Source organism: Cnephaeus nilssonii (assembly GCF_951640355.1).
Source record: "Cnephaeus nilssonii genome assembly, chromosome: 2".
In the NCBI taxonomy this organism is placed as follows: domain Eukaryota; kingdom Metazoa; phylum Chordata; class Mammalia; order Chiroptera; family Vespertilionidae; genus Cnephaeus; species Cnephaeus nilssonii.
The window spans coordinates 90,532,505-90,545,842 of record NC_137073.1 but is presented as its reverse complement, the minus strand read 5'-3'; the positions used below and the strand labels follow the sequence as shown (position 1 = coordinate 90,545,842).

At 42.4% G+C, this 13,338-nt stretch overlaps 1 protein-coding gene across 4 annotated transcripts in view; it reads left to right on the top strand.

Annotated features, from left to right (window-relative positions):
• PDZD2 (PDZ domain containing 2) overlaps positions 1 to 13,338 on the top strand; it is a gene marked incomplete at its 5' end in the record, with an annotated part of 214,524 nt that overhangs the window by 159,418 nt on the left and 41,768 nt on the right. For all 4 annotated transcript variants that reach the window (XM_079796196.1, XM_079796198.1, XM_079796197.1 and 1 more), the window contains 2 exons: positions 4,426 to 4,528; positions 11,049 to 11,191. In XM_079796196.1, coding sequence (XP_079652322.1) covers positions 4,426 to 4,528; positions 11,049 to 11,191 — 246 coding nt within the window. The remainder of the gene's footprint in view (positions 1 to 4,425; positions 4,529 to 11,048; positions 11,192 to 13,338) is intronic.

Below are 13,338 nucleotides of genomic sequence, written 5' to 3'. Positions count from 1 at the left end.
TGTCCTCAAATCCTCTGCGGTGTCCTGGGCAGCCCTGATTTCTGAAAGCTGAGTTCTCTAAGCACATGCCTTTGAAACTGTCTTCTTCCTAGCATATTTCTTTATGCCTTAAAATTGGTATACGTCCTGTATATTCTTCAGCATAATTATATGGACATTTTTACTTAGGTTCTAAGTCAAGTAATAGTATCTCTAGAATTTGTATAGTGTTGTTATATAAGTGAATAGTATTTTTTAGTATAGTTGTTATTTTTTAAAATATATTTTTATTAATTTCAGAGAGGAAGGGAAAAGGAGAGAGTTAGAAACATCAGTGATGAAAAATAATCATTGATCAACTGCCCCCTACTGGGGATCAAGCCCACATCTCAGTCATGAGCCCTGCCCAGGAATCAACCATGACCTCCTATTTCATAAGTTGATGCTCAACCACTGAGCCACGCCAGCTGGTCTAGTTGTTATTTATGACTCTTGGAATATATTAAAGCTATTTGTTTTTTTAAATAAATAAAGCTGTCTTCTTAATTTACAGTAACTTTATGGAGCTTTTTTCTTCAACTTAAATCCAAGAAGCTGACATGTTTTGTTTTTGTTTGTTTTGGTTCCTCATTTCTTTTGCTTTATTCGTTAATTAAATCGGTTACCTTCTATAGCAGTCGTTCTCAACCTTTCTAATGCCGCAACCCTTTAATACAGTTCCTCATGTTGTGGTGACCCACAACCTTGAGAACCGCTAGCAGGGTCGCCTAAGACCATGGGAAAACACAGATATTTACATTACGATTCACAACAGTAGCAAAATTACAGTTATGAAGTAGCAACGAAAATAATTTTATGGTGTGTCATTTAATTCTTTTGTTTGTTTCTTTTTTGTCGTTTAATTTTTTTTTTAATTTATTTTATTGATTTTTTACAGAGAGGAAGGGGAGAGATAGAGAGTTAGAAACATCAGTAAAAGAGAAACATTGATCTGCTGCCTCCTGCACTCCCCCTACTGGGGATGTGCCCGCAACCAAGGTACATGCCCTTGACCAGAATCGAACCTGGAACCCTTCAGTCTGCAGGCTGATGCTCTATCCACTGAGCCAAACCAGCTAGGGCTGTCATTTAATTCTTAAATCCAGACACATTTTTTCAGATGATAGGACACTGAAGTTCAGAAATGTTGACATTAATGTTCCTAAATTGCTAATAAATGATTTGTGCCCAGGCAGGTGGACTCTTAACCCCTCTGTCCTACCTCCTCACTATAAAACCAGGAGCTAGACATCTTATTCACTGAGAGAAAATCTCATAGGTTACAGGTGTGGAAACAGAGACGCTCCAACTTGGAAATTGGCGAGTTCTATCCAAGTCCATTAATATAATGGCTTTGTTGTATGACACGTGAATTAGAAATGGCTGATGAATAATAGATTGTATTAACTGTTTCTTGAGCCAGAGGCCTTCCAGGAGAACCTTTTGCACATTTCATTTTAGAACAACTAAAATGGCATCAGTTCCAGAAGAGTTTGATTTGTTCTGTACTTCATAAAAAAAAAAAAAAATCAAGAAAGGGGGGACTTCCTTAGAGTGTGGACCTTTTCAGACAGTAGTCCTAAGACTAAAGAGAGGCATGTTGTAATCAAAATTGCACTTCATGTGTTGCTACTCCCTACAGTAACCTGGACCTAATGTATCTAAGCGGCCTGCTTCCTGTTCTTTGAGTTACCAGCCACCTAAAATCATGCCAGGCCAGTTTTCGGTTACAGGGGGACATGCTTTCATTGAAATCCAGAGCCCCTTGCCAACACTTTGAGAGGGGTCTGAAATGAGAATTCACCCCTGCCTGGAGCCCTCCAGTGTGTCTTTTGCAACGCTTCCCGCAATGCTTCGCGAGATCTCTGGTCCACTCTTAATTGGTTTGAGCTACAGGCTTTCCGTAGTAACATGACATATCTTCACCAGGAGATTTCTTTGGTATAACAAATCTTACTGGTATTACATAGATCACAGAAACCAAATCTCGTTTCATTCTCTGGTGCATTTGAGGACTAAAAAAGAAAGTAAAAGACTGTTCTTTAAGGCGTGATTCTTCTAAACCACCGCCCTCAGACTGAAAATCAAGAAGCGTTTACAGCGTTTGTGTTCGCATCGCAAGGACTCAGATTGGACACGGTGCCTGTGTGCCCATGTAAAACACTTACACCATTCATTTTGGACTGACTTTCTTCACACACAGTCTGTGCTAGATCCTGGATCCACCGACACAAAAGGGTCTCGGTTATATACAAGGGTCCCAGTTTTATTTCCTCATCTGTTAAATGGAGATGTATGTTACTTACCTTGGGACACATGTTTGCTGCAAAAATTAAGTGGGGAAAATAGAGGTGAGTGGAATCATACAGTATGGTTCAGTATTGGTCATCCCAAGTTATTAATTTAAAAGCATCTTAGGATGGAGGGGGAGAACATCCTGGTAATACATGATGCTGGAAATCAGGAGACTGAATACAAAGTCACAGCCTTCACCTGTGGTGGGTTGAGAAACCGTGGGCAGGCCACTTTTCTTCTTGGTTATTCCTGTGAGTGCTGATGTCACCTTCAGAACTTCTGATTGTATGAAAACCTGGGGCTGTGCTGGGGAAAAAATAGAGGGGCAATGGACGAAGGGAACTTTCTAAGTCCAGAAACCGTAGACTGGATGGTTTTTCTCCCTCAACATGAGCTTCTCAAACAGGCTTTCAGATGGGTTGGGCCCTGGCCACCCATAACTGCCCACCTAATGGGCACCAGAGGAGGTAATGACTTGCAAATCCAAGGAGCACCTTTCTCTGTAGGCTGATCGCAGGGTCAGGCGGTGGAACCAGCAAGAACCAGGAACTTAACTCCTTCTCCCGTAATTGCTGTTTACAGTCTGGTGACAGGTTCTTTCCATAACATGTTTAAACCAGGCTTCTCCCAGGTTGTTTCTATTTGCATGTCTCCTTCTGTGCCCTGGGTCTCTGGCATGTCTCCAAGACTTTTTTTTTTTTTTTTTTTTTTTGCACGATGTATGAATTAATGTCACAGTTGGGGGCTGGGAAAGGCATCTCTCTAGAGAATCTCTAAAATCATCCTCAGGATCCTATTCTTGCCTTCACTTCATAATTTAAACCTGGAGACCTGCCAATCCCTGACATTGTAATAGGAATTCACCAAATTTATCTTGGTTTTATATATTAGGAGTAATTTCTTTTCCCAAAGCCCCTCCCTCAGTTTGCCTGCATCTCCTCATTTCTCAGACCTTTTTATCCCTGTTTCTCATCCAGAAAGATACTTGAACTTGAGGGCGGAGGGGAAATCTTTCAAATTGTATGTGTTACATACATTATCTATATAAACAATTCCCTCTTAAAAGGTAGTTTACATGGGAAATTACTCTCAGTGCTTAGTTATACATTTTTATATACAGAATTTTAGACACAATGTATAATTTTTATTATCTATTAAAATTCAGAGGTTTTTTACATTATAACTGCATGACTTTCCAATGACTGCTAAGTGTTAAAGGATATCTGCGTCATTTTAAAATGTACACATGTTCCTTCACGTGAATCTTATCTGTTTTAATTAATATGACTTTATTTCCTGCAGGACCTCAAAGAAAAATAAAATTTCAAATGTGAAGGGTCCTGCTTGATGTATATCATGAGTTTTGTACATGTAAATTTATCCCCCCAAATTTTTAGAAACACTCTCAGTGCATAAGTCTCCTCTCTAATAAGCATAGTTTGGGTTTGTGTTTTTTTTTTTAAAGCATGATTGGCTTTTCTCAGAAGGAGGACCCACTGGACCTTGGGATCCTCCTTTCTGCATCACTCTGAGGTCCAGAGTGTAGACATAACACCTCACGATGTGTGTGTGGGCTGACCTTGTGTGGACACCTCCGCATAGCCCGGCAGTGCTGGATTCCGGGAGGTATTGAATCAGTCCTCAGGAGTGTAGCACATGGAACTTGGTTGACCTGAGGGGTGTGATTATTTGGCTGCCACAAAAATCAAGATTTTGCTGTATTTTAAGAACCTTAGAATTAAGCTTCCATTTCTGGTTTAATATTTGTTGCGACTTGCACTGTAGGAAGAAGCACTAGCCCACAAAGTCAAGAGACCCGGGCTCTGGTTGTGGCTTTGTCCCGACATGGGTGATCTTGTCCAACAAGTTTTCTCAAGAAATGAAAAGGCCCCTAGAGGCCTTCAAACTGAGAACCCTCCCTGGTTCTGTGCTGTGCCGTGAGGTGCCTGCAGAGGAAGAACTGGCCGGCGTGATTCCAGGCTATCAGCAGACTGTGCTTTGATCCTCATTCCTCACGTGACACCTAGATTGCTGCTCCTTGAGCCTTGAGATAACGTCTCGGAAGGGATTGTGCCAACCTCCCACATCAGCTCTGTGCTCTCTGCATTCCAGGTCCCTGGGGCAGGTGATTCGTGTGGCTCTGAGGATTCCAAGGGAAACCTGGAAAGTCCCAAGCAGGGCAACAGTAAAATGAAGCTCAAAAGTCGTCTTTCGGGTAAGTGAAGCTCTTTCTCTGATACCATCTTTCTGAAAATGAACTTCTAGCCTCAGGAGTGGGAATATATAGCCATTAGCAGGATGAGCCCTTCTTTTCCTTAAAAATCTCAACATTGGCCCTACCTGGTTTGGCTCAGTGGATAGAGCCTTGACCTGCAGACTGAAAGGTCCCAGGTTCGATTCTGTCAGGGGCACATGCCTGGGTTGTGGGCTTGGTCCAATGTGCAGGAGGCAGCTAATCAATGATTCCCTCTCATCATTGATGTTTCTGTCTCTCTCTTCCTCTTCCTTCCTCTCTGAAATAAAAAAAAATACATTTTTTAAAAACTCAACAATTTTTTTACCTTTCTCTTTGTTTAAATTTGATGATTTGAGAGCGGGGGGAGGGAGGAGGAGAGAGAGAGAGAGAGAGAAACACTGACTTTTTGTTCCACTTATTTATGCATTTGGTTGATTCTTGTATGTGCCCTGACTGGGGATCAAACTCCCAACCTTGGCACATCAGGATGACACTAACCAACTGAGCTACCCTGCCAGAGCCAAAACTGTGTTTTCTTTTTTTAAAATATATTTTTATTGATTTCAGAGAGGGAGAGAGGAGGGAGAGAGAGATAGAACCATCAATGGTGAGAGAGAATTATTGATTGCCTGCCACCTGCATGCCTCCTACTGGAGATCAAGCCCGCAACCTGGGCATGTGCCCTGACTGGAATCGAACCCGGGACCCTTCAGTCCATAGGCCAACACTCTATCCACTGAGCCAAACCAGCTAGGGCTTGTTTTTCCTTTAGATACTTCATGTCCCAGGAATAAAACTGCATTCAGCCTGGCTTCCCACATGATATTTTTGGGTCATAATAAAGTGAATGTCAACATCTCTGTTTGTCTCTGCTTAGATTTAAATTTCCTGTGTGTGTGGTTCGTTGACTTCCATAGGACTTCAGGTGACCCTTTCACAGGAATATTCTGGTGGCTATTTTTCAGCAAGCACACCTCTCCCCCAAGCCCTTGGTCCGCCAGAACCAGGGGCAAAGAGCTATTTATATCATATGAAATCTGCATTTCAACTAAGTGGGAGAGGGGTGGAGTTGCCGCTTTTGGAACAAAGTTGCAGATTTGACTTTTCCTGGGCACCTCCTTAGAGCAGCTGGCCTGTGTCCTGAGGGAGAAAGTTAGTGCTGGGACCCCACGGCTTCCGTGGACCCCAGGCACTTTCGCCTTGATGGCTGTTTCCTGTCTTAAAAGTAAACTGAAAATTATGTTTTATGACTGCGTTTGGTATAAAGTTACAAGCCGGACGTGTTAGCTATTCATTACTATTATGTTCTTCTGAATTTAAAAGGAATTAAACCATTTTTATGGGCCCTGAAAGTGGTGTGGGCCCTCAGCAGTGTGTGTGTGTGGCCTGATGGAGCAGTCGACCCTGGCTACCCATTGGCACACGGCATCTGGGAGAACAGGAAGAAGAAGAGTCAGGAAGCTCGGCAGAACCAAGCCTGCCCCTCAGCTCTTGTTCCCCGACTACCTAGGGCTGGTTATTTAATGTCCCTGAACTTCCACTTCCTCACCAGAAAAAGGGCGATGATAACACTGACGTTGAAAGGTTGAGCCGATTTTTAAAAATAATAATAATAAACTCACACGAAAGCAGCTAGCACAAAGCATGTATGTTAACATCCAAAAAAGTCTGTTTCCTCGTCCCACCACTCAAATCTATGCCTGTTGACCAAGAGCACCCACTCCCCCACTGCCTGGCCCTCTATGGAGTTATTCTCGCACCGTGAAACACATCCATGTTGTTTTTTGAATAACAAAATGGATTGCTTTGCATTTGTAACTCAGAGTAATGAGGCAGGATGTATCTGCGAGAAGGTGGGTCTGTGACAAGCACAGTGTGCTGACCAGAGGCTGGTAAGGCCAAGGAGGGACATGGTGCCGAAGTTCCTCACGTGGAGAGAGAGACCAGCTCCCTCTGGGCCCGAGGAACCACAGAGGGAAATCCTGCGTGTGTTTGGGACGGGAAGTCACCAGGGCAGAGAGATCTGTAGGTCAGCTGTCTTGGCGGAGCTGATCAGCACCTTAGAAACCGTTCCCAGGGGCGGGCACTGAGCTCTGGGGAACTAGGAGGGACCTTTGGAACCAGGGCAGTCACGCTCCTCATTTAATGGGTGAGACCAGAGAAGTGAAGGGGATCCCAAAGGTCACTCATTCAATGCCCCCCCCCCAGAAGATTTGCTCCTAGACTGGTCTTCTCACCCTCCTGTCTTGAAAAGAATCCTGTTCCCCAGTCTAAGGATTCACTGATAGAGATGTGGGGAGGGGGTCTCGCCGAGGACCTTCCAGATCCATGGTTCCCTAACGCTGTCTGTTTTGAATGAGCAGCACACTCAACTGAGCAGTAAATCCAGGCCTGGCTGCGCCACAAATGGATGCCACCCTCTCTTTCTGTGTCCTTCCCAGACACTCAAGGCCATGACAGGGCCGTGGAGGAATGTGGAAGGAGCACTGCCCAGCTCTGCCACTCCTGGCTGTGTGGCCTGGGACAGATGGCTTCACGTCTCTGTTTCTTCCTTTATTCTGCCGATCAGTGTGAGTGCCTTCTCAGCGCCAGGCCTTGTGTAAGACTGAGTTGAGGGAATGCATATGGCAGTGCCAGTCCGAGGTGTGGTAGCAGTAGGCCCTCACCATGTGGTAGCTGCCACTGATGTCTCCATTGTCATTAATGTCCCATCATCCTTGTCATCGTCACTGTTCTCTATCCCTCTGGAGAGCAGATGCTCTGGGGGGTTCAGAGCCTGGAAGTCTCTGGGCTGTGGCGCTGGGGCATTCAGAGGAGGCAGGATACAGGAGGGCCAGGACCGTGGCAGGGTTTGGTAGAACAGAAGCGAAGGAAAGCAGTGGCCTAGACGCCTGAAAAAATGCACAAGAAATGCTTAGGGGCAATGGGGAAAACTGGTCAGAGAAGTTTTGGGCAACTGTTTTCCCTCCTCGTCTATCTGCAAGATCCAGTAATTCATCAGTCAGGGCTGCAGCCCAGCCGAGCTCGTCAGAGTGATGAGGGGAAAGGAGACGCCTGGGGCGGGAGGTGACGGTGCCGGCGAAGTCGGGTAAAACGTCAAGTGATATTTATGTGCTCCCCAGTTTTGGGAAGGATGCCGGTTTTGGACAGAGCCTCTCCTTTGAGAATCAGCAGGCTAGAGCAATGAATTCATGCAGCCAGGTAGTGGGAGATAAGACTGGAAAAGCAATTTGGAAACCTGTTAAAGAGGCTTAAGGAGTTGGGTCTGCATTCAGTGCAGTGAAATATGTTCCGTCTACAGACATTTGAATACAGAGGTTTTAATGTGATGAGCTCCTGGTTTGTCTGTCCTGTAAACGTGGGTATTTATTTCATAGTTTCTTAAAAGCAAGTCGCTGTGGTCGTCACATATCAGTGTATTATCTACAGACACTACCGATGTGGTTTCTCTTCTGTGGATGGCAAGTGCCTCTCTGTCAGCTCCAAAGGAATTTTCTTCTAATAAATCTGTTTCAGATGAGTAAGCATGCCACGATAGATTAATCTGGTCATGAATTATTAAGGAGGTTCTGGAAAGAGGTTCCAGCCATTTCCACTACGATTTTTGCCCAGTCTGGCTCCAAAAATGACTGAAGCGATTTCATGGAACATTTTTTTTTCTGAAATTCTAACCTGAGTTTTCATTACTTCATGCCTCCTTTTTTTTGCCAGCAGGGTTCCCTTTTAATTTTGGTGTTTTTGATTTATCCATGTTCCTGCCTTAGGCTTGTGATCTCTTTAAATGGAAAATTTTCTTTGACTGCAAAGGAATTTCAGGTGTTTGAAGACCTGTATAACAAAGCTAATATTCAGCTTTTGAAAAGCCATGCCTTTAGTGATGTCCATTTTTAAATAACTGTCAGGCCCAGCTGGTGTAGTTCAGTGGTTGAGCATCCAGTCAGGAACCAAGAGGCCAATGGTCAGGGCACATGCCCAAGTTGCAGCTCGATCCCCTTTGTGGGGTGTGCATGAGGCAGCTGATCAATGATGTTTCTCTCTCGTCAATGTTTCTCTCTATCCCTCTCCCTTCCTCTCTCTCTAAAAAATCAATAAAATATATTTTTAAAATAATAATAATAATAATAAAATAAAATAACTGTCAGTCCTATTCTGTGTTTTTTTTTCATCACTATTAGAAATTCATCAATACATTATTTGTAAAAGAGTACAGGATCAGCTTGTTTTATCCCATGAAAAACTTTTAGGTAAATTGAAATTTTAGGTCTTCAAATAAAACATCACATGGTCTAGGATAGCTTGATATTTCAAAGAATCTGTATGTGTGTATAGTTATATTCACAGATACACACACACACACACACACACACACAGTGAAGCAATTTTCAACTGGTGTGCTGCAAGAATGTTTAAAACATTCAATACCTATTAGTCAGAGGAACTGACCTCTTTTCCCTTAGATTGACAAAAAATGACAACAGCCAACACAACAATAGCCATTCAACGTGAATGAATCAAAATTATGCCTATTCTTTTGTCAGATCGGCAAAAAATAGATTTTTTTTTGTTGTGCCACAGAGTTTTAGTAATTAGTTTATATGTGCCATGAAATGAAAAAGGTTGAAAATCGCTGATATCGAGTATAATATGAACATTGTAATATGATTATGGCTACTATATTCAATGTAATTAAACATGATTTAAGATTTAAGTCCCTTAAATTATCTTATTTTTAAATAGCAAGGGTGTCTTTAAATATGATCACTATAAAAAATTTTTTATATTTTTTTATAAAAAATTTTTAAACAGGGCCCAACAGTACTAACCAAAAAGAAAAAACTCTATTTGTTGTACTGTGTTAATATTATGAACTTTGACCCATCAAAAAAATAACATTAAGAGAGTGAAAAGGCAAGTTACAGACATAGAAAAGATATTTACAATAATATATAGATCCTATGATCTATCCAAAATCCAAAATATACTAACAAAGAAAATTAAAAGTTTATAAATCAACAACAAAAGACAGAACCCAATAAAAGAATGAGCAAAAGACTTAAACAGTCACTTTACAACTTTACAAAAGAGAAATGGCCAATGAATATTTTAAAAGAAGCTCAATCTCATTAGTCATCAGTGAAATGTAAATTAAAACCACAATGAAATGCCATTCTATATCCACCAGAGTGGCTAAAATTACAGAGACTGCCACCACTAAAATAATAATAATAATAATGATAATAATAATAATAATAATAATAATAAAATAAAATAAGTAAATAAAAAGACTGCCACCACCAAGTATGACACAGATGTGGAGAAACTAGAACTCACGCATACTAGGTATTCGACATTGGTAAGGTACATGTGTACCTGTAACCCAGCAACTCCACTCCTAGATCTGCATTCAGCAGACACGATAGCTACAAGAATGTTCAATAACAGCATATTCTAGATCAGGGTCAGCAAACTACCATCCACAGCTTTATTTGTATAGCCCACGAGCTAGAAATGCTTTCTACATTTTCAGTGGGTTATTAGAAAGTTTTGTAAATAATAGAGACCATTTGTGGTCTATAAAGCCTAAAACATTGACTATCTAGCCTTCACACACACAAAAAAAAAGTTTGCTGATCCTTGTTCTAGACCTAAAAACTGGAAATAAACCAAATGTTCATCAGCAGAAGAATAGATAATAAAGTGTGGTATGTTTATACAATGAAATAGCACACAGAAGTGGGATGGACGATCTCTGGGCATGCAACAGCATGGTGGAATTTCACAAACAAATGCTAAGAATGAGGAGCCATATATACACAAAAGTACATCTTGTATGTGTTCATTTATATAAAGGTTGAAAATAGGCAAAAGTGATCTATGATGTTAGAAATAGGTTTAATGGTTACCTGGGGCGAGAGGTGGTTAGTTGCACAAAAATGGGCTTTGGGGTTCTGGCAAGATTCTGTCTCTTGGTTTGGGTGTTGGTTATTGGTACATCCACTTTGTGAAATTTCATGGAACTGTACACTTATTCGTGCACATTTCTGTAAGTTGTTATAATTCTTTTAAGTTTATTTTAAAAAGTCATTATTATACATGAAAAACACCCATCTGCCCCAACAATGGAACTACTAGTATAGCAACCACAAAGTGATATTCCTCCATCACTAGAAAACCATCTACTCAAGCATTCTCACTGTTGTTTATTGCCTTATCAACCATGGCTACATCTTACCTGGATGAAATATATACATTGCCCTTATCTGGTTCCTTTAAAAACTGGCACTTTTTAAAATAATCTGGCATCAATGGCCTCAACACATATTGAACTTAGCAGAGCTTGATGGCAGAATGTGGTGAGCTTGGTGCTTTAAAAGAATTGGACACCAGCCCTTCTAAAAACCATGAGTGTGGGTATAAATGCAACATGTCTACCTATGTATGCTCTTAAGCTTCTTTTCATCCCATATCAAGCCATGTCTTTTCCCCCTGTATTTTCCAGGGGGTGTACACCGTCTGGAGTCTGTTGAAGAATATAATGAGCTGATGGTGCGAAACGGGGACCCCCGGGCCAGGATGTTGGAGGTGTCCCGAGATGGCCGGAAGCACTCTCTACCCCAGCTACTGGAGTCTTCGGGATCACAGGTAGCCAGTGCCATGGAGCCTCTTGCTTTCTCATGCAGTCACAGTTGACCAGTCAGGGATGGGAGAGCACGCTTCTACCCCTGGGTCTCTAGGCTTTCTTTTATCCTTTCAAAGACAAGCAAGAGCATCTGTGTTCTGAAGAACTGCTTGTCTATGTGGGCCAGGAGTATTTGGGACTAGAGATATTATACAGGGAGTGAGGACTGTTCGGGGAGGCTAGAAGGAGGTCAGCCTAATATTTGAAAACATTAGATGAAAACAATCCCTTGTTGGATCCTGGCATCTTAATCCCCTTCCTACTATGTGTTTTAGAACCTAGAGCTGTCTTCAGCTGCCTGGAGACAATGGCACCTCATGGTTTGGTGAACCACCATCACTGGTTTAGTGGGCATGTCAGGATCAGTTTAACAACTGGGTGGGTGGACGTTGGGTCATGTGAGAGAGGGAAAGGGGTGTGTGTGTGTGGTGTGTGTGTATGAGCCTATGCTGTGCCTGGGATCCTGCCTGTTACACAGTAATGACTCAATAGCCAGGGTCAGAGGAGGCTACAGAGAGGGGTGAAGTGGGCAGTGATTTTTAATATTCCAGGGCCTGGCCCCATATGTCAGGGGTGGGGAACCTTTTTTCTGTCAAGGGCCATTGGGATATTTACAGCATCATTCACGGGCTATACAGAATTATCAACTTAAAAGTTAGCTGGCTGTATTTGGTCAAACATATAATTAACTCACCCCCAAGGCCTTGGCAGGGCCAGACCAAATGATTTCGCAGGCCTTATATGGCCCACAGGCTGGACGGTCCCCACCCCTGCAAGTGTTCGGGGCTCCATCACCCTGAACGGGAACTCTTCCTCAATTACATCATCCTCAACTCAGGTGAAACTGGGTAGACATCGCATAACCAAGTTGGAAGCAGACTCAGTCTCTGGGGAACCCGTAGAAGGTTCTTTGAGTCCTGGCACCATCAGACCAGAAAGTGAAGGAGCCACGTGTTCGGGCTGGTTCAGTTAGTGTGGAAATGAGAGGGTTGGCTGCCATCACAGCCAAGGATGTCTGGCTCTGAGATAGTGGCCTGCTGAGGAAACCTGGCCATATTTATAGCCTGCACATACCTATTTCTAACCAGGCTTCCAGGAACAAGGAAACATGGCTAGTAAAGATTAAGGGAAAAGACTTTTTTAACCTCTTTGAATTGTCCTTTCTCTTGTCTTCTCTTTCTATTCTCTGCCCTTCTCTTTATCTCTCGGGATTCGCACCTTTCTTTTTTGTTGTTCTCTCTTCCTCCACTAAAAAGTATTGTCCAGAATAGAGCGCTCCACTAAAACTTTCTGCGATGATGGGAAGGTTTTATGCCTGTACTGCCCCGAATGGTAGCCGCAGGTATCTGCTGAGCACATGAAAAGTGGCTGGCAAGACAGGGCTATGTTTTTTATTTTAATTCATCTTCATTTGAACATAGACAGCCACAGGTGGCTGGTGTCTGCCATTCTGGACAGCAGAGGTCTAGAAGGTACCACAGGCCTCGGTTCCCACTGATTCCCCAAGGGGAGATGGAGTGGGTGCTGCTGGAGATTGGTGATCAGAGAGAGTTCCCTTACGAATCCACACATGCACCTGTGTACTCAGGGGTTGAAAACCCTCGGGCTGTGTCAGGCCATTTCCACAGTGTTTTCAGTAAGAGGGTGGTAACCTTGCCAAGCCAACATCTGGTTGTTTTTTTGTTTGTTTGTTTGTTTGTTTTTATTGAATCAGACAGAGTCTGGGAGGCCAACATAGCTGCCAGATAGTTTGTAAAACTGCAAAACATAATTGTTCTAAGCTGCCGGGAATACAAAAATGTTAGCCGTCATCTCGTTTCTACCTTTGACTGTAGAATACATCCATTAAGGATACAAACTATTTCTGATGTCTCTTTTCTCATATTAAATATGAAGTTTTTTTTTTTTTTTTTTTGCTTATACTGGAATATCTGTCATTTAAGAAATTTATTCTAAGAAGAATTGCAAGGAGCTAGACTACAGAAGTGTTTTAGCAATAGATTTGTAGAATCTCTTGTTTAGGTTATAATGGTATGCCCTGCTTGCACATGTATATACTGGGCGGTGGACAGGATAGAGATGGAGATTTGTGCTGGAAAATATTTTATTG